General features: G+C 48.3%; 1 protein-coding gene across 3 annotated transcripts in view; it reads right to left on the bottom strand.

The window, feature by feature from the left end:
- GRIPAP1 (GRIP1 associated protein 1) overlaps positions 1–22,022 on the bottom strand; it is a 597,534-nt gene that overhangs the window by 353,533 nt on the left and 221,979 nt on the right. For all 3 annotated transcript variants that reach the window (XM_085629701.1, XM_085629702.1, XM_085629704.1), the window contains 3 exons: positions 14,152–14,229; positions 12,828–12,923; positions 12,174–12,230 (listed from right to left, as the gene is read on the bottom strand). In XM_085629701.1, coding sequence (XP_085485827.1) covers positions 12,174–12,230; positions 12,828–12,923; positions 14,152–14,229 — 231 coding nt within the window. The remainder of the gene's footprint in view (positions 1–12,173; positions 12,231–12,827; positions 12,924–14,151; positions 14,230–22,022) is intronic.

Raw genomic sequence — 22,022 nt, 5'->3', positions numbered from 1 at the left:
AGTGATAACCGACCCATTTCCCATCGCCAGGGGGACGAGATAGGGGTGCCCTTTGTTCCCGCTCCTATTCGCTCTGGAAATGGAACCGCTGGCGTTGAGTGTGCTACATGCACTGGGTGGGGGACCGCTATCCATAGAAGACTGGATGTCACCCCCCTCGGGATGCCAGATAGTATTCTGTTAAGGGTCGTTATACGCATCTGGGGATGTTATACCCGTGAAGCGTACAGCCCAAGCACTATACCCCTGGTTTCCCTCTATGGGCAATGCCAGAATGTACAGGCTTATGAGCAGCCTATGGGTCTCGGGATTAGGACTGTCCACTTTGAGGAACAGATATTAGAATATGGGCTGGGACCAGAGCAGTTCCTGCTCTACTCCGCCCTCCGAGGAGTGATGAGGAAGCGTGGGCTTCTGAAAGAGTGCCACCACCACTGCCCCCTTCGATGCAGTACCGACCGGGGGGGCGCTCTGGGACCGTCACCTACCTTTACACCGCACTGCGGCATCACTCCGCCAGGGAGACGGTCACATTGAGAGATAGGTGGAGGAATGTGTTGGCCGTCGTCATCCCTGACAAGGTGTGGTCCCCGCTGTCCACAAGCAGTTAGGCAGGTGACAAGGAATGCAAGGTTTCGACTAATCCAGTTCCAATATCTACACCAGGCATATTTGAATCTGAAGAGGATCAGGCAAATAAAACAGGGGGCGACTGAGAAGGGCCCCAGGTGTGGGGCGGCGGAGGCAGACTTCGTACACATAATATGGTCATGTGCGGTGTTGGTTCCCGTTTGGCTGCACATCACGGGGATGGTGACAGAGATAACAGGCTGTTTGTTCCCCCAGACCCGCAGCAGTGCATCCTTGATTCAGGGACCATCGCAGCGAAGGGAGGACCCGCTGCACCACTAGGATATTTCCTTGAAAAAATCGGAGGCACGCTTGGATGACCGCCCCATGACACTGTAGTGACGTCATATATATACCTGGACATGATGGGGGTTATGCTCATCACACCCAATTCACATATGAGGCCACAAACTTTGTCTCGGCACCCGGCATAAACATCTGCCCGTCAGGATGGCATCTACTACTTCGGTGGTAGGTCGAATGCGGTCAACTGCTGCCGCTTGATCTCCATGCGGTAGGTATGGAATGCACAGGCCGGAGTGCACGACCGTGCCCTGCTACAGAGACATAAGTTCCTCCCAAAGTGTCAGCCTGATCAGAGGACAGATGCTCATGCCCAAAATTTACCACAAAGGTGCCACCCTCTCCCGGCCCAGAGCCATTAGGATGGCCTGGGTCTGGGTATTCTTGCTCTTCAGAGCTCGAGATAAGGGAGGCTCCTGCGGGAAGGCATGCAGTGGGGCCATGCTCCGTTCCAGACACAATGAATGTTCTAGTGAGAACCTTCTTGGAACAGTATCACACAAAAGTTTTGAAAATGCACGTTTCATGACTGTGGCAAAGAGACTGAGCCAGGGCTCACCCTATTGCTGGAAGAGGCCCTGTGCCACCTAAGGGTGCAGCTGCCATTCGTGACGCCCTAGGTGTTGCTAGCTGAGCTTGTCAGCCCTGCCATTTAAAGGTCCTGCTAGGAGTGGTATGATCAGGAAGATGCCCTGATAATTCAGCCAGCAGGGGCTCTTGGCTCAGAGCGAGCCAGGACCCCACTCCGGCTACTCATAGCGATACCAGATGGAGGTGGGTCTAGCTAGCGCTATATAAAACTCTTAAATAAATAAATAAACCTGAACCAGCTTCTCCTTGATGGACGGCAGGAAGGCTTTCAATGCCAATCAAGTGGCTGGTAACTCCAGCAGGTTGATTTGGAGGTGGGTCTCCACAAGAGACCAACATTCTCAGATCTACAACTCGCTTAGATGACCCTCAAACTAAGCAGTGACGGATCTGTCACCATCATTATCTCTTGGTGGGGTAGGGAGAAGGGTCTGCCGCAGGTCCAACTGAAGTTGAGCAGCCCCCAACTGCAGTTACCGCTGTAAATCTACTGCAGTTCCCTCGGAAACCAGGGCGGAGTCGGACAGGTTCCTTTGGTGCTGGACCCGCTGAGAATTCAGATCCCATGAAAATTGCCACCTGCACTGGTTGATGAGCAGGACACCTCCAGTAGGCAAAGAAGCCTCAGAAGCATCCTCACCGAGACTCAGGACCGGGACTGAAATGTCCTGCACTGTTGTCCCCGAGGGAAGACCAGAGAGGGCATCGCAGGCAGGCAGGCTCTGATGAAAGGGAGCCTCAGCAAAGACGTCAGGTGTGATTTCAGCACACAGATCACGGACCTCAATGATGTAAGGAGGTTCACCGTCACCGTCACCGTCATCTGGAGGTGGTTCATGACTGACTGTGCCAAACCCACCTTCAACAGCCAGTCGTTGATGCAGGGGAATGAACCCCAACCTTTGAACGCACGCTGCAATGACCACATCACCTTCGTGAACACCCAAGGGACACTGGTGAGGCTTACAAGAGTGCACTGCCCACCTTGAACTGAATGTGGCGGCTGAGGGTCCAGAGGCCAACAAGCAGAAAATACAGGAGTTGTAGTCCACTTGTGGATGGAAAAGGCGGAACGAGTACAGGACGGCATTCAGGTTTTCTTACGGGGTTAGAAGCCTACCCTGAAGTGTGCAAAGGGCTGCTTCGCTAAATAGGAGCATTCAGCAAGGTACCAATGGTGAGTACACGGATTACGTACCCCAGAGGAGAAGCTGCTCACACACCTGGTGAAGATAACCAGTGACCAGAGCAGGAGAATGTGCCTTTAACAACCAATCATCCAGGTGAAGATGTTTGATTGGTGGTAGATTAAGACCCCTGACTGATCCAGATGTGTTCCACCACCAGCCAAATGCTGAGGTCCAGGTGAAGGTACTGCAGACAGATGTCAGGCCAAAGGACGGGGTGGTGAACTGGCAGCACCCCCCAGCCACAGCAAGGAGGAGTTTTACGTGGCAGAGTTGAAAACACATCCTGTAAGTCCAGAGATACCAACTGGCCTTACCGTTCCAAAACCTAATCTCTGAGCAAGAGTTTCCGCTTTGAATGTGTCCTTCCGCAATAAGACGGATAACAGGGGCATGCGGGTATGGGACGTGAGGTGGCTGTTTGAGACAGGGAAAGGGAATATCCCCATTAGAATGTCTGCACACCCCACTGGCATGAGGTCACGTCTTCCCAAAATATATATTTGTTTTTAAAAAGAGGGTGTGAGGGTCTTCTAGCAAGTAGAAGGCGGTTGCTCTCATTGTTCACTTCCTCCCGAATGGCCACTGACAACTCTGCCCCGAAAAACATCAGTGCACGTGTCAGACCTCTGCCTGGATGAATACAGCATCAGACAAGACAGTCCTCGCGATTCTTTGGCTTTTTACGCACTTCCAGGGCCAGCTCTGAGTTGGTCACTGTCTGCCGCATTGACTCAGAACAGCATATGATGCTGCCTGAAAAGCTTCATGGAAGGTGCAGCATGAAAAAACCCCTGACAGACAGCAGGGCTTGGAGGTTTTACATCTGCTGGCCCCGAAACCACAGAGTCTAACAAAAAGAGTGGAATTCTACTCTGGCACTCAAGCAGGGAGCGCCTGGAGCCAATGCAGAAGGACTGTTGATTCCTGCAATCCGCTAAACCTTAGCCCCCTATACGATGAAAAGGTTTACTTTCCTGGTAGCACCAAAGTACATATCAAACAATTTAGGTCTCGGATTCAACCCTGTGGCACTACTTTTGCTCGTGTTTGAGACCAGTGGAGATGCTTTTTTATTCCTTGTGGTCCTCACAGGGATCCGCGGAGGACGGGGAATCCCTCTTCTCATCTGTCTTGCACTATAGTTAGATACGGCACTCAGTTTAGCAACCCTCATCCTCTGGGCTTCAGTGTGCAACTAGTACTAGCGGAGCGGACCTCGGAATTATGGTGAGTCATAGACACTACAGGCATCTTTTATGGGACCTTTCCGGTCGATTTCAGAGCGAAGCTGTGGCCCCCTGGCTTCCCTATGCCCAGCGCAGAGAACAATACTGCAAACAATCTAGGGATTTGGTTCTCTGAGAATCTGAATTTCTCCACACAAGTTAAGAAGCTCGTTGGGACGTGCTTCGGCACCTTGAAAGCACTGAGAATGTTTCTTCCCTTTCTTCCAAGACCTGCTAAAGAAACGGTGGTCCGTGCCTTGATTTTATCTCGTCTCGATTACGCTAATGCCCTTTATGCGGGTATTGCTGGCTACCTCTTAAGAAAACTGCAGGTAGTCCAAAACTCTGCAGCCAGACTTCTGCTAGGCTTGTCCAACAGGTGCGGTGTGCGCGTCCATTTGCGCTCTCTGCACTGGTTTCCTGTTGAGGCCCGAATTCAATTCAAAATTCTCTCCATCGCCCACAGGGCCCTCTATGGCAGGGGCCCCAGTTATCTTCAGAAGAGATTAGTCTTTTATAATCCAGTGAGACAGTTGCGCTCTTCTTCGCAACTTCTACTGCAGACCCCCAGATTCTATCGTCAAAGGCTGGGCGGATGTTCACTTGTCAGGAAAGCGAGCCTGGCTTGGAATGCTTTGCCCTTGGCGTTGCGGAGCATTCAGGATCATGTGATCTTCAAGTAAAAGCTTAAAACCTTCCTTTTTTAGTTGCCCCTCTGGTACACCTTTCCTTTACCTCTACACGCGCCGGGACACTCTGCCGAGTAGCTGAGCACGATATAAAATTATATAACATATGTGAGTTGGTTACCAACATTCCAGTTCTGTTTTTGACACTTTGCCAGAAGCCAAAATTAGGCTTGAACATTTTGCAGATGCATAAGAAGAAACACACCAGAATTACTGCCCAATACTGAAGGAAAAATAAACAGAGAATAGGACGAACGTTGGATCCTTGCATCAGTAGCACAACTAACACCATTGCCATTGGTTCGAGCCATTTAATCCCACTGGTGATGTGCTGGTGCAACCAGAATTTTTCTAGATGTCAGACCAATGGGCCTCGAAAACAATTGAATGGGATAAGCCCCCACCCTTCTCAGAAAGCTGCCTTTAGTCCCCCTGCCAATTCCACTGCTACCACTCCCATCTGGAAATTAAAGAAAAGTGTAGTCCGCAAAGAGAAAGGTTGATTGCCTCTACACATTTTATTTTAAAAGTGACTGAGGGTAACTAGAAACTAGAGAGCTGAGGTGAAGGAACTGGTTTATCCCAGTTCTTTTTCTCAGTTCAATGAGAGCAGGACCTAGAACTAGGCCTAGTACATGGGCTTCTGGATCTAGCCTGCCACCTGTGGATATTTCAGTAAAGGGCTATGTTTGCAAAACAAGGCAGCCATTAGGGCAGTAGATCACTTGAAGTGCTGGGGAGTCCATAAAAGGAAATGCTGGCAGAGGATGATGAAAGCACAGAAATGCTCTGGAGGGGTTGAGTTTATGGTATTCACACAGATCACTCACTTGTCACCTTGTTCCCCGTCTAGTCCTTTCCTACAGCACTGGGGACTCATCCCTCAGTGGAGGGAAAAGCTGCATTGGTATGCTGCGCAGGCCTGCACCCTTGGGTGCAATGCAAGGGAGGCGGCCTGGCTGCAATAAATATTAGGCCTGGCAGTGGCGATACATCACATGCAGCAGCCACAGTGCAGAGCCCTCTTATCACTGTGCGGCTTTCCCAGTAATGGGGCCATCCCTCTCAGCTGACGCAGTGTCGTGGAATTAGCGAACAGGAACCAAATGACATGCAGCCTGAGTGGAGAGCCAGTGATGAGTTGCAGGCAGCAGCAAGAACTCAGTACTGAAAAAGAACTCCTGGGAGCGGCGCAGCACCTTCCTGCACAGGCACAGAACACACCTTTGTCGACGCAGTCGCTAAGGCACCGCTTCACCTGGTACCTCACTTCATCAAAGGTGGCCAAAGAGCATCTCTCAAAGAGAAAATGTAGGACTTCTTCAAGACATATCAGAGGCTCTCATATTAGACCAAAAAAACACCTGTAAGGGGAATATTGCGACTCTCAGACAGCAGAGCTATCGCTGTTGTAGCACAAGGTAGGGGCTCTCCTCCTAGGGAGCACAGCGGTCACTCAGGTTACTTACTGTGACTCAGTCAAGGCAGCAGAGCCAACACGCAGGATATCTAACCTTCCGTATACGCACGTGTGTTGGCTCTCAGACAGCAGAGCTAACCCTCAGGACACGCAGGTTTTAAGCTCTGAGGCAACAGCAATATTCTTCAGGGTACAGGATTTGGGGATCTCCCCTAATGTACATAATATAAGCTCAAAATTAAGCAATTGTTTCAATATAATATGAAGTGTACAATTGCAGCTTATTCTGGCAGCGTGTAATGCACATTAGAGCCTACCGCTTGGCGTGCCATATCCTGGCACACAGAGGCACCTCGCTCAAGCTGAGTCTGCAGGCAGAAGGGCACTATCACCAGCTCTCTGCAACGGCTGCAAGGTATTTCCTGACATCCTAAAATAAACTTAAATTTTCATCAAAACTGGGAGTAGGTTTTGGATTCGCTGGATCATCCTGTACCGCGCCCTTATACTCACTGTGCTGACCCATCAGAATCCCCTACGAGTACGTCTGAGTGTTTGCAATGGGGCGCTTGACGAGTCTGCTAAATGTCTCAAGGCAGTAGTGGCACAACCACAAACAAAACAAGTCATGCAAAGAGCAGCTCTTCAGACAGATGGTGAATGTGTTGCATCACTGCCCTCATAAGGGGAGCTTCCATGCGGCCAAAAACAAGGACCGGATTTAGATCTCAGCGGATGGGATAGCTCTCCCCTGTGAAGGAGTAATCCATCTGCTGAGATCTAGTCAGCTACTTCTGAAGATTGTGCAAAAATGCCGTTCTTCTCCCCAAACCTCACTCTGGAAAATATTTCAAATCTATTTTGTTGCTCCCTACGTCCTAAAAATGTTGTTTTTTAACCTGTACATGGGAATTCCACCTGACGACACCCTCACCCGCTGAACAGGTTGCAAAGGTCGTGATACGGAGAAGATTATTTGATGCACATCTATGTGTACGGCTGGTGCAGTGTCATCACAGTATTGGCGAGTGCGGCACAGCATTGACAGATGGGCAGCTTTGTGACTGGATGGTGTAGGTCGCCTAGCATTATGAACGCATGAGGGTCCCTGCAGCTACAGCATACCTCCACACCTCTTTTGCAGAGTCTCAGGCAAGCTTATTAAGGCATTGTACCATTTCTATTCTGCAGAGGAGCATTAGATGTGTCACATGGCCAATGGGGTCATTGTCGTCTTCCCTAAGTTAGTATGAGCATGCTGCAGATTGCCCGCTGCTTTGCACACGTTACTACATGAGTTTATTTTGCAAATGCCTCTTTTGTTATTTTCACATGAGAACCTATTGCTGTTTTCAAAGCTTTGCAGGTTCCTGGGATTTAGTCTAAACATTGTGAACAAGGTTGAACAACAATGCCCCTTGTTATTCTGTTCTGGTCAGGCCCCAGCACCAAGACAAAACATACAGATGCAGCTGTTTGGGAATACATACTTTGGTCTTATTGGAATACACGGATAGGTAGCACACACTTGGAGAGGGACCTTTCCAGGCAGAAGAGCAAGACAGCACCCGTGATGGAGATCTACCATCTATAGACAGAGGTACAGGGTCTGCAGATAGCGCCCAGAGATCTTCTAATTTATAATCATTCTGCTTCTATTTAAGGGGAGGGAGGTTAGGCTACGCTGTCTTTCACTAGGACAGCTCCTTTTATCATTTACGGATTACTTGCTATGCTGACCGTATTTGTGTTATGCATTTTTGCTTATTGTGGCACGTATACTGCATACTCGATCACGTTAGTTAAAATAAATATTCTAAACTTGTTTGTGTCTCAGTCAGACCTTATTGTGAACAAGAGCAAGAGTGTGAGTGAGAGTGTGTGTCTCACAACCGCGATTCCTGAGAGAGTCGGAAGTGTTGTGTTCTAGGGTGTTTAATCACTTGTTCCCCTGTGAGTGAGTAGGAGGGAAAATGAGACACTATAGCTAGTTGGTTCCGGGCTCATGGGTATTAAGGTCGTAGGATGACTCAGTCCCTATATACTAAGGTCCCAAAATACCACGCGTCGTTCTGGTCTGGACTGAAAATCGGACACCTGAATCATTCAGGGGGCAAATGCCAACTTACCAAACAAGGCAACACAGCAGATGGGAGTGGGGGTGGGTGACTTGTGTGTGCTTGTTTTTATACATACATGCATAAGGTGCGATAGGATGTTGAGTAACATTACACAGATGCAAGAAGTGCAGGAAACCACAGAAAGCTTCTCAGGAGCTGAAGCTGCTAGTCCAGATGCTACCCTGGTGTAGATATACCAGGCATTCTGTCATTGTGTGGGCCCTGAGGCTATGGAGCCACCGAAAGGAAAACATCAGACTCAATAATACCAACCTACTATCTGTCTAGAAAGACATACAGATGCGTAAAGTGCTCCACTGACAGCGTGGAGTGTCCACACTATATAAATACTGAAAATAAAAAAACCTCCAGATTTTACTACTTGGGGAAACATTGGCGATATAGCGGAGATAATCTGTACTAGTTTGTTTCTTCGTTTATAATCGTAACCTTTTTTTGCTAGTCAGAACCCCTTTTAGAGGGCCACGGGTCAAGCAAGGGGTTGAGGTCTTTTACTCCTGATGTCTGGAGCCTGAGCAACTTGGCCAAGCACCCCTTCTGCACTTGATTCTCAGAAGTAGTGTGGGTCGAGCAGTCCAAGGCTTTTTTGCGGGAGGTAGATTGCAAGGGTGAGCACACACGCAAAGCTCAAAATACGGTCAATAGCAGCAGGAAATGACTGTCCAGCCAAATACTTGCTTTTATGAAAAAAAGAGAATTTATATATGAACACAAATTAAAATACGGCATACAAAAATAATACAGTCCTCCTGAGTTCAGTACTAGGGTGCTAGATAGGAAGGTTCGAGTTCCACTTCCCTCTCTCTATTGGTAGCGGTTATGCCCCATTCACGATAGGCGACATTAAGTTTAGGCCCCACTAGCAGTCCAAGTCTAGGGAACCTCTCGGGCTCTTTTAAAGTCAAAAGTGTTCCAGCGTCCACAGTGCTACGAAGCGGAACAAGTTCCCCAGGGCTATTCGACCCGGTAATGAGTCTTACCCACTCCCGCCAGTTTTGTTCTACCAGAGACCCTGGAAGCGTTCCACGCTTGGATGCCACAGAGGTCTGCAGCTGCTGACGGCAGCGAGTAACACTATCAGCTTTACAGGGGAAGCAATTGGCCATTTGCGGTGCTCCATCCGATGACGCCATAGGTTCCTTTAATCTCTCATATGTGTAGTGGCATGATCGCTAAGGTTCTGATGCTTCAGTTGTTGCTCAGGCACTCACAGGTCACCACGGGGGCCTTCCCTCTCGGCATCAGCAGAACCAGGTGATGACCTTTGCTCTTCACGGAGGCCCACCCTCTGGCATCCTGGGTCGCCAACTTATTCCACACAAGGGCTACAGGTCAGATCGCTACATCTATAATGCACTCCTCAAGGTGGCCTCTTCTGGCATACAGGGACGCTGACTATACTCTACACACTGGCTACTGCCCGATTGGCATGGTACCAACGCATTCTTTGAGGCGGTCCCCTCTGGCAAACGTGTTCACAAAATTTACTCCACACACGGGTTATGGCCTGATCAGCACAGCAGTAATGCACTCTTCATGGTGGCCCTTTCTGGTGTACAGTGTTGCCAACCTGAGTCTTCACACAGGTGACAGCCCTATTGGTGCAGCAGTCACTTCCTCACATCCTGCTATGGGGACTCACTCGCCAGGATCCCCTTCTGGACCTCGATCCCTGCAAGCAATCTCCACTTCCTTACCAGGCACAATGATCTTAGTAAGCAGGCAAGCACTGGTGCTCCAGGGTAGATGGTGTTGGATTTCCCTGGGTGATGTGCCCTAACGCAGCTGGGCGACTGGCAGACCTTGGACCCAGTCCTGGTCTTGCGGAATTCTACTCCTCAACATACATCCCCACTGGCTGAATGGCAGTTGACCATTTTGGGGACCTCATCTCCCATTATTTATAGTTTGTTTCCAGACACAAAACTGTGAATTAGTGTCGGAGTCATTGAACTTTATGCTGGGGGTACATGCTTCCTTTTGAAGTCCCCACTCTTCTGCCCTGCTCTTCCTCCAGGAAGCAGCCGGTCACAGCAGGAAGGACATCAAATCTCATACAGGCCAAGAGAGTAACTAGAGGCTCACACATGGATGTCAGCCACATTGATGTGTGCATCAATGGGTTATCAAAGGGCCCCAGGCCTACTCTTTATGATTCTGTTACCAGCCCCATCTCCTTCCTGGGAAGTGCCGAGGCCCCTTTCCAGTGTCCTCTCTATGAGTCGGAGAGCGCCTTTCCAAGCGTACTGATGCGCCTGGCTCGTCTTCCTCCAGTGTGTGTCCAGCCCCGCTCACAGGAGTGCAGCAATCCCCCCGTCAGCTCCGCGGCTCTCAAAATGGAACCCAGAGTCTTCCATGTATTGCACCACTCTCAAGCATGCATGCACTCAGCACACGCATCCAACCACACACGTGCTGCACAGCGCTACATACTAACTTGATGTTGACTTTTGTTGAGTTAAGCACATTGCAGCAGAACTGTACACCAGTAGGCCTGTACACTGGTTAAAAAGGTCCCACCGATCACTACACGGTATGCTGCCGCCGAAGCACTCACGCTGCCTAGCTCCTGGTGAAAGCTGAAGCCTTTCACCACCATGAGGGCATAGCTTTGGGCGCCACTCCTGGTCCAACAAGACCACAATCTGTGAATCGGGCCTATGTCAAAGCACACCCACATGTTGCATGATTGCCTATGCCTTAAAAAATCAGTACGAATGATCCAGATATCATAGCAGCTGGGGCACGATGCAGGCGTGCACTTACTTCACCATCAAGGGACTTTGCCATCCCAACAATTACTTTCCAGTCATGTCATCTTTCAAAGTATCAAAACACCCTGCGCCTTCACAGGCACTTTCAGTTTAAGGTGATTGACCTGGCTGCTGGAATTTGGAGACAGATGTAAAGGATGCAGAAGGTCTCCAAGATTCATTAAGTGGTGGTGTTACAGAGGGTCCCCGATTGTACGTCTGTTTTTAAAATGGGCCCACTCACTGTGAGAAACACCTTGTACTCTGTAAATCAATTACCTCAGGGCATGTGCTTTAACATTTTTAAGACCACTCAAAACAATATGGTTTTGCAAGAATGTTTTTTCTCCAAATCTGTGACATTTCTGTCAAACCAACTCAGCCCCATTTTTCCCCATTTCACTCTCTCTCTCTCTCTCTCTCTCCCCTCTCTCCCCTCTCTCCCCTCTCTCCCCTCTCTCCCCTCTCTCCCCTCTCTCTCTCTCGCCTCTCTCTCTCGCCTCTCTCTCTCTCGCCTCTCTCTCTCTCGCCTCTCTCTCTCTCGCCTCTCTCTCTCTCGCCTCTCTCTCTCTCGCCTCTCTCTCCTCTCTCTCTCCTCTCTCTCTCCTCTCTCTCTCCTCTCTCTCTCGCTCTCTCTCTCTCTCTCCTCTCTCTCTTCTCTCTCTCTCTTCTCTCTCTCTTCTCTCTCTCTTCTCTCTCTCTTCTCTCTCTCTTCTCTCTCCCTCCTCTCTCTCTTCTCTCTCTCTTCTCTCTCTCTCTCTCTCTCTCTCACGTAAACTTTCCATCTGTCTTAATGGGGTCTGGATAGGAACCTAGCTAGGTTTGTTGTTACTATAATAATTGTCTGATATTCTTCTGGATGATGGTACCAAGACTGATCATAGCCCGTGACTGGTATAGCTGTAAGCCAACTACTGTGGCAATATAGGCTATCAAAAAACGCCTGAGGGATACCTGTCCTGAAAGTTCATGTTGAAAGAGATATAGAGAGCCTTTAATTTGCGTCTCTGTTTGGAGTATATTTTGTCATGCTTTAATATTAACTAAGCTCTTCGCTTACCAGGTTCGCTTCATTTTTGTATTTGTAATATATAATGTTTTATCATTCACGCAAACATAATCTCTTTATGCATTGTCAATGTAACTTATTTTTGTATATATCTTTGGATGATTTGCTTGAAAAAAACAGTTAAAAAACATTACTCAGATCCAGAGAACCCCCTCACTCACGGCAGCACTGCCCTTCTTCTCAAGAATCCGCTGACCATCGACTGTGTCCTTTATTTCCTGAAAACAAGAAAAAATTGCATTTGTGGTGAAGTGGTGTTTCCTGACAGCATGTAGTGTCTGTAAGAGGAACATTTCTAGGAGGGTTGGCTTTGCAAAATCCCTTGTCCCTGACCAGGGAACATAACGCACGCCCATCCCAATCACGCAGAGGACACTGTGCCTCAGCTGCCGCTGTTATTACGATCTGGCAAAGCTGCGACATTGATTTTGGACATCGGATTCAAGGACGGTGGCGGTGCTTACAGCTGCAGTGGTTGCAGATGCCCTCCCTCCAAGCCCATTTGTTCTTCCTTTAGAAACGCAACAATCATTCAGATGCACAGTGAAGCAGGAGCGCCACTCTACAAAAAGAAGAAGCAACTGCATCGTGGTTTAGAAACTTCCATCCATTCCAATGCAGGAACACCTACAGCTGATGATGCAGGGCGCCGCGTATCTACAGGGGCAGTGACAGCGCTTTCTAAATCGCGAAGTGATCGCGTTGTCTTATGCCATCTAACAAGAGGTGTGCATGAGGGGTGCATGAGGTGTGCATGAGGGGTGCATGAGGTGTGCATGAGGTGTGCATGAGGTGCTGCGGTGCTCCAGCCTCACCTGGCGCAGGCGGTTCATCGTCTCCAGGTGCTCGTCATTCTGTCGCTGCGCCTCGGCCAACTGCATCTTCTCGCTCTCGATATCCTGATCCTTCTTCTGCAGCACAAGAGGGAAAGCAGGGGTTAAGATGGCCAGAGCCTCATCACGCTCTCGTCCCTTGGTCTTCTTTCTCTCAAACTTCATCCCTCTATACAACAGGCTGAGGAGAGCTCAGCACGGAAACAACAAAAAGGACCTGCTGGAGGGGTAGCCCTAAAAGGCATACAGTAGGGTCGAGCAGGAGTAACTCTCAAGAGTGCGCTGGAGAAGACCGAAGTGCCTGTCCCTGAGTGCTTGTGCACACTGCGCTGCAGAAACAACGAAGTAGATTCTTTGTTAATGGTTACAATATCCTGAATTACTGGAGGTTTTAAAGTAGTTCCAGGAGATATGTTGTCCTACACTAGGGGCTAGAGATGGTATTAAGTGTCAGCTTTGGGCACTGCAGTGCCCCAAACTACTAGGGGTGGGCGGAATTTGCGTAATCGCGTTACGCAAATCTCCGCGAAACGGTAAAAAATCTCCGCGAACACGCAGAAATTCCGTGAACACGCGGAATTGCTTGTTCGCGATACTTTTTTCCTGTTCGCGATCGCTGTTTGCGTGCTCGGGGTGAAATATCTCGTGAACACGCATATTGAGAACGCGAACAAGCAAAAAATTTCGCAAAGTCGCGGAACGCAGCTTTTTGGGCAATTTCGCGTTCTCCGCGGAACGCGAAATTGCCCAAATTCCGCAAATTCTGCGAACGGAACGGAATTTGCCGCCCAGGCCTACAAACTACAGCCCACGGACGAGGAGTGTGACAGTTTTGTGTGCAATGCGTTCTAAACCATAGGACAGGACTGTAGGAATTGCCTGTGTAGAGAATTATGGTGTTCTATAGGAGCGGGCTCGTGCGACTGTGTTCTTGGAGTGCTGTGGTGTCATACACTACAGGCCCTGCGGCAATGATAGTCTGCTTCGAGTACTACCATGACCTCAGGTTCTACAGGTCATGGCTGGAGGTGTTACCTGCTTTCAGTGCCACAGTGTTCTACACTACATGCCAGGGCTGCAGGACTTAAGTCTCATGGAGTTCTGCACTACAGACAGGGGCTGGAGGAATCCTGATTTTGCATGCTAGGGTGTCCAACAATAAAGGCCAGGGCTGCAGTGTAGTAAAGCCAGGAAGCAACAGGGGCCTACTGAGTTGTCCAGAAAGATGTTCACCTCCTGTTTACAAACACACTGCTCCAAAGCCGTACTCCCAACCACAGACGCCAGTCCCTGCGATGGACCCTACCTGCAGGTCTTTCGTGTGCAGATCCCTGATGTGCTGGACGTTCTCTGCGTGCTCGCCCTGATTTTTCTCAATTGTTTCCTGTGGAGAGAGAGGGAGATGGGCGAGTGTTAGACAATCTGTGCGCTTGTTGTTAATGTTGGATGACATATGGCGAGATGGAGGGCTAAGGAAGGAGGCCTGAGAGAGCGAAGTGCCCTCTCTCCAGCGCTTCCACGATGCAAGACTGGACGTGACAATCCACACAGCCGGAGGAGCAAATGCAGTGACACTTGGCATCTAGCGAGACAACAACCTACACAGAACATACCTGATAGAGCTGTTCAGAGGGCACAGCTTTGGTAGCCTAAGGTGACTGGGTCCATTCTGCCGTACAGAAGCCAGCACAGGAGACGCACAGCTTGGCAGTGAGATATAGGGGAAGGTTCAGGGAGCAAGCAGTATATGCAAAAAGGCAAGGCTTGGTTTCAAGAAGCTTGGCTTGGGTCTGAAGTGACAGGAACTCATCCTGCGAGTCACCAGGATACGCAGAAGATGCTGCGCTTGGGAGTTGTTAAGACTCGCTTAGGATGCGAAGGCCACTCAGTGTATTGATCCTGAGGAAGTGCACGCTCATTCTGAGGAGCAACAGCCTGCCCAAGAGATGGAAGTGTATATGGTGTGGAGTTCCTCATAGGGAAAAACAGTCTCCATGGGAGAGGATACTTGGGTCTAAGGTGGTAGTGCTCGTTCCACTGGTCAAAAGCCTGTTGAGGAGATGCAGACCTCCTGTCTAAGCTGGTACAGGCTTATCCTGAGAGACAGCAGCCTGATCACGAGCTATAAGACTTTGAGGGAAGGTGGAATAGACATGTCGTCTCGCGGGGGGAAGTGCTCAGGGACAAACCCATCGTTGACATGGGAATGGATGTCAAGCTGTGAAGAATGACTTCTCCGTCCTGCTCCTCTGAACATTAATCATGTAGGAAAAGACAACGTTCTTCAAAGCTCTAGCTGGTGTCATAATTATAGGTCCAGGAGAAAATGGTTAAATGCAGAGTACAAATGAAGTGGTATATTAGCACCAAGAGCCACTAGAGATTTCCAACGCAATGTAAAGCATAGCAGATCTTTACAATAAGAAGAAAGGCCTGGGTAACAGTATGAATATTCCTTCTCTGAAAATAAACATTGCACACAGTATGCAATGACAAAAAGTGCACTAGGAGAAATCTCAGACGCAGCACTAACAGTGGAGAGGTGTGGCTCACTGGTTAGAGGCGGCAGATCCGCAAGCAGAGAATCGGCCAGGGACCAGGGTTCAATTCCCGACGCGGCAGGGTCGTGGACCAGGGTCAAAACGGACTCGATAATTCTCGCCTCGGTACCTACTCTAACCAGGAACACGCTCGGCAACTCTGGGCATTAGCTTGCCTCATCTCCACAACGGCCCCCCACATTCGCCGGGGATGCCTGGTTTCACCTCGGAGAAACCCAGGAGGGACCATCTCACAGGGATAGCCAGGACGGGTTCCCCAGCGGTCTACAGCGCCACGACGCCTCAGGGCAGCAGTGCGCTTTACAAGACACATACATTTACATTTACATTTAACAGGTGGCCCAATCTGCATAAATGAATCCTGCGTACACAACATCCCTCGATTCAGAAGTGCTATCACTCAAAGGCCAAAGCAACCTTTGAGGGATGGCTTTTGAGTGAAGGCACACCAACCTCCTGTCTCTTCACCTACCTTCACCACTCTTTCTACCATCCTACACAGCTCGCCCTGACTTCAAGACGTTCAGGCCCTAATTTAAGAGTTCGGGGGACAGGCACGCCGTCACAAACCTGACAGACAGCCCACCTGCCTTATTACAAGTGCATTGTGGTCAAGAGTATGGTGGACAGGTATGCCTTCACAAACATGGCACACACACCGCCCGCCTTATTATACGTGCTTTATGGTCAAGAGTATGGTGGACGGGTATGCCTTCACAAACATGGCACACACACCGCTCGCCTTATTATACGTGCTTTATGGTCAAGAGTATGGTGGACGGGTATGCCTTCACAAACATGGCACACACACCGCTCGCCTTATTATACGTGCTTTATGGTCAAGAGTATGGTGGACGGGTATGCCTTCACAAACATGGCACACACACCGCTCGCCTTATTATACGTGCTTTATGGTCAAGAGTATGGTGGACGGGTATGCCTTCACAAACATGTCACACACACCGCTCGCCTTATTATACGTGCTTTATGGTCAAGAGTATGGTGGACGGGTATGCCTTCACAAACATGGCACACACACCGCTCGCCTTATTATACGTGCTTTATGGTCAAGAGTATGGTGGACGGGTATGCCTTCACAAACATGGCACACACACCGCCCGCCTTATTATACGTGCTTTATGGTCAAGAGTATGGTGGACGGGTATGCCTTCACAAACATGGCACACACACCGCTCGCCTTATTATACGTGCTTTATGGTCAAGAGTATGGTGGACGGGTATGCCTTCACAAACATGGCACACACACCGCTCACCTTATTATACGTGCTTTATGGTCAAGAGTATGGTGGATGGGTATGCCTTCACAAACATGGCACACACACCGCTCGCCTTATTATACGTGCTTTATGGTCAAGAGTATGGTGGACGGGTATGCCTTCACAAACATGGCACACACACCGCCAGCCTTATTATAAGTGCATTCGATCCTAATGTATGTGTCATAAGGAATTTGGTATCTCTGCCAAACTTTAAACCAGACCCTCAATCCCTTGGTTACCCTATCCATCCATTAACCTCTCATATGCTTGAGGCCTTCTCGCATCCCTTTGCACCCATCATTTCATCTTTTTCAATTTGCCCACTTGTTTCCAATCATGATTTCCCATCAATTCCCAACCCCTTTTCACTCTTCTGGCCTCAAGGAGGCATGAGGTTCTAAGGCTGCATTCTGAATGGAATAACAGATATGTCAGTAGCAAACTGTGAGTAGCTGGTTACGTATCCGCTCTGGAAAACACAAACCAAACCCTGGACACCTCCCTACAGAAGCCACCGTGTACATCATTTAGGGGCACGGAAGCTACCACTGGCTTCACCTTGCTAACCCGGTCTCAGGGGTCATGAAGGTAACATCAGGAACAGAAAGTAAACATGTTTTATTTCTACAGAGTCTACCCTTTGCCCTAACACATCAGCAGCAGATAAAAGACAGCTGAGCACTTGAGGGTAGGATACCAGATCACCAATGTAATGTCATCAGGGGGTGAAGAGGTGTTTGATGTCACTTTTGCCACTTGAACTTTCACAAATTGACTAATTTACTTTCTTCAAGGAATGTAACATGGCTTCGAAAAGACACTGGGTCAGGAGCCATTCGCTTCACAGAAAATTCAAACAATTATAAACTGCACCAGGGTGTATTGTTCCAGGAAAGTAAGTGCAAAGCTTTCACGGAAGACAGGTCATCAGGGGAAGGGTTTCAGTATCATTTCCATCCTCATTTATGAAAAGCTTGCTTTACAAGAGCGCACAAGAGAATTCTGCCTACTCATCGTTTCTTTTAGTGACTGTGCACTACAGACATATGTAAATAAATAAAGGGGCTGGTGCAAACAAATCAAGGTCGATGTACTGCATGGAAAGACTCATTCCTTCATAATATTTAGCAGCCAGAGTGGAATGTTGGGAGCTGGCCAGCCAATCAGAATCCTTCCTTTGCTGGCAGTATCTAACATTACAGGCCCACAAAGGGACCTCTCAGTGTCCCACGGGTGTGCTGCGTGAGCCACGTCTGGTTTACATGTTTGCATTTCGACTGCATGGAGAGCACTAGATCCTATCAATTGCTGCAGCCTAGATCCGGCTTTCGTTATGCCAGTTACCAGATCGCACTGTGCCAGCTACTTTCCTTCCTTTAATAAAGGGAACTGCAGGTTTTAACAAACTGTTGGGTGCAGAAAAAATAAACTAACTTAAATGTTAGTTTATTTGTTTCACTTAAGTGAAAAAAGGGGAAGGGCTGGCACAAAGCAATTGAGAGACAAGAGCGAAAGGTGAGACCCTGTGGTAAAGGAGAGGAGACCTTCCTCCAATTAAACACTGCTGAGGGGAAGGTATCTCAGGAGACTTCAGAGTGGTAACAGCCTTCTTGCCTCCTTATCTGTAAGGTAATGACTGCTTTCATTACCCTCCCCTTATCCTAGGCCTCCATCTGTGGCTCATAACTGCGTAAGGAAATTTTACTTCCACTTCTGCATTGTAGGAATCCTCATTGAAGCTTTAAAAGTAGAATATTCCTGCTACATGCGGGGGCCCCGAAGCACTTTACTCCTATAGTATTGTAGGAGAAATCTTTATTGGAGGTAGATGTTTTATCAATATCTCCTCTACCATACCCTGTGAAACCTCTGGAACGCTGCGTTACCAAAACATTATCTCACCATCTGGAAGTTAACCAGATTCTGGAGGAAGAGCAATTCGGGTTTCGTCCAGGTCATGGAACTGAAACAGCTTTGCTCACTCTTGTGGGCGAGCTTAGAATGAGAGCAGATAATTGTCATTCAGTGGTATTGATCTTATTAGAGCGTTCTGCCGCTTTCGATACGGTCAACCATAACATCCTCTTGGCCAGACTATCCTCGATTGGAGTCGGGGGCTCAGTGGCAGAGTGGCTGCGCTCCTATCTGCCTGATAGACAGCAGGCTGTGTCCCTCCCCCCCCCTCGCTGCTCCGGGTATAGGTCTATTAAACATGGTGTCCCGCACAGGTCATCAATTAGTCCTATACCTTTCAATATTTACATGAGCCCGCTGATCTCACTTATCAAATTGCACAAGGTTAATTTGGCTCAGATGACACTCAATTAATCTCATCATTGGAAGGAGCTCAATCGATGTCACTCGACACATTTCATGATTGCATGAACGATATTACAGTCTGGCTAAAATCCAACTCCTTGAAGTTTAATGGCGACAAGACAGAGTTCCTGTGCTGTCCAGCATCTAAGGTCCCGCTTTCGCTCCCATCTAACATCTGGGCAGTGCCCTCTGGTAAGGTCCCTGTACCCTCAGAGGCCGTCAGAAATCTAGGGGTAATTATCGACAGGAAGCTTAGCTTAGAAGATCGAATCAACAAGACGACACGGACATGTTTCTCCTTAATCAGAGCACTTCGCAAGATTCTCCCACTTCTTCCTCTTTCATCAAGAGCACTGGTGGTACGCAGAGTGGTCCTAAGCAGACTGGACTATTGTAAAGCCCTACGGCTAGGAGCTCCGGATCACCTAATCAAGCGGCTTCAGAGAGTTCAAGCAGCAGCAGCCAAATTAGCCCTCAACAGGCCGAGAAGATCCTCCGTATCCCTGTCCTTGAAAGATTTACCCTGGCTACCATTAATACAAAGAATAACGTGTAAGTCCTTTTGCATCGTATTTAAATCCCTTCATGGCTTTGGTCCAGTTCCCCCGCAGAAGAGACTAAAATGACGCGCCCCCGGCAGAAGCTTACGCTTCTCTTCAGCCAAGATGGCCCGTGTTGCCAGGTTTAGAAAAACCAGACAGGGGGACGAATCATCATGATTGAAGCAGCTCGGCTATGGAATCAACTTCCAGTTGCCCGAAGATTCTCTGTCGATCTATTACACTTCAGAAAGGGTCTCAAAGCATGGCTTTCCCCTAAAACCTAGAGCTCTCCCCAGGATTCTAACTCAGTATTATATTGTTGAGTACTATCACACTGTTCGAAACTTCTCTCCATTTCCCACTAGTAATTTACATAGCGCCAGGATACCTGTTAGGTGGCAGTTGCGCTTTATATGTGAGATAAATAAATCAAATAAATTAGTTGTCAAATGGCGCCTAGAGAGAGTTGAGCGGGAGGCTTTCACTGAGCTTTTCTCATTGGACTAGTCTATTAAGGAACAGCTCTAAAGGCTACACTACAGCACCTAGACGAAAAATATTAGCTTGCCAGGCTAAAAAGGTATGTACAACCCTGGATTTCTGTGTGGAAAAAATGAAGAAAAAGAATACCTGCTAAGGTACAGTGCACCGGGTCAAATAGAGGCCACTGCTCCTTTAAGGTCTGAGAAGCTTCGTCTCCAAGCAGCATCCCTCTCCCAGCATGCACTGCACTGGCATCTTGCCTCACAGCTTTTGGTTTTGCTGGTTCGTGCTGACTGGATTCTAGAACACTTCTAGGAAACTTTTGTCCAAAGTCTTGAGGTTTTAGCTTCAAAACCAATTCTTTTTCACTACACTTGATGTCTTTTATAGCCCTTCATTATGATCACCTGTTTCTCCCACATGTTTGGCTTTTTTCTCACAAGGCCTTCGCTTTTTGTGAAGTGTCCTCCTTGTGGGAGGAAGAAGGCAGCCACTGATTCCCACTCGGTTTGTGTAGTGTAAATTTCACCAACACATTCAGTACACACCAGTGGGTTTTGCCAAAAGAAACATTAAAGACAGGGAAGGTATTCGCTTTAAAAAGCAACTAGAAGATCTGAAGGTTGAATCAGGAGAGAAGAAGAAACAGGAGGCAGGTCAGTGATGGTAAGTCCTCTACTGAACCTATGCATTTCTCAAGAAACGTCTCATTGGAGGGGAGATCTAAGGAGGAAAGGTAACACCGATGTCATCGCTATCATATGACACATTCCTGAAGGTCACATGAGCATCGGGGCCTTCGACAGGTGCTTCGATGATTCCCACTGAAGAGCTCCAAAGCACCTACGGCGTCGAAGATTTGGCTGACACCGGGCCCACTGATAGAGAGGACTTCACTGATAAACAACACTACCTCAAATTTCGTAAAGGCCGAAAAACCTGGCTTCTTAATCAGTAGTACCTTCAATTCTTATGCTAGCGTCTAGCTCTTACCTCTTGTCCATCGTGTTCACAGGTGCCAGGAAACTTCCGGGTAGCTGTGCGCCATATAAATGTAATAAATAAATAAATACCATCACAGACGCTGAGCAGATCGCCGCAAAGACTGCTATCATTTCCATCGAGGCACCTACTGTTGCCGCATAAGCACTCATTCTTGAAAGACATGCCGTTGAATAACTCCACGTTGAGCCACGCTTCCACTGCTCCATCTTCAGAGTCACCAACGGAGCAACTCTCCATCACCACTCCCATCTCACTTCTTCCAGCGCAGATCACAAGGGTAGTAATTCTTTCTGCTGTTCCCCTTCAGGATCCTTTACCACCTCTGGATAAGTCTTTGAAGCCAAGACTGGTTAAAAGAAGCAGATCAAGGTCTCCATGTAAGAAGATGCCCATGATTGGCCTTCCGCCAGCACCAATCCATGACCCTTCACCGCCTCCTCCAGTAATAGACAAACAAAAAAGTATAAGATGACTATCCGGATCGCCACTTCCACTGGTGTATTCTTTGTTGGATTTTTATTCGCCATGCACCCTAATTTCGCTAGTTATATATCTCCTGAGCGCACGTCCTCGGTGGATCTTATCAATACATTTCAGGATGTACTGACAAGAGCAGCAAACAGGCTTAATATTCTTATAAATACCCTGATTTGCAGTTACTTCAATCGAGAGTAGCTGCAAAACTGACCCTACCACTCGCTCCAGGTTTTGCAAAATTGGTGGAGAAATTCTGCTTAGTAATAGTAATAAAACGATATTGCCAGTTAAAGGCATGTCAACTTCACAGAGTCAAAATAACGTGCAAAGACACAGCCCAAAAACAGAAGCTAAAAAGAAGAATAATCACAGGTCATATAAAACTGTCTCTAAAATTAACTGAACATTAAACAATTCAATAGCTTTTTAGACACAGCTTTAAAAATGTTTACAAATTTCCTTGTAAAGTACTTTGAAGAGCCACTCAAAATGAAGATAAGCGCTTCCTCA

The sequence above is a fragment of the Triturus cristatus genome, chromosome 10, assembly GCF_964204655.1.
Source record: "Triturus cristatus chromosome 10, aTriCri1.1, whole genome shotgun sequence".
Classification (NCBI taxonomy): Eukaryota; Metazoa; Chordata; class Amphibia; order Caudata; family Salamandridae; genus Triturus; species Triturus cristatus.
Note: the sequence above shows the minus strand (reverse complement) of the source record. Positions and strands in the feature narration are given on the sequence as shown.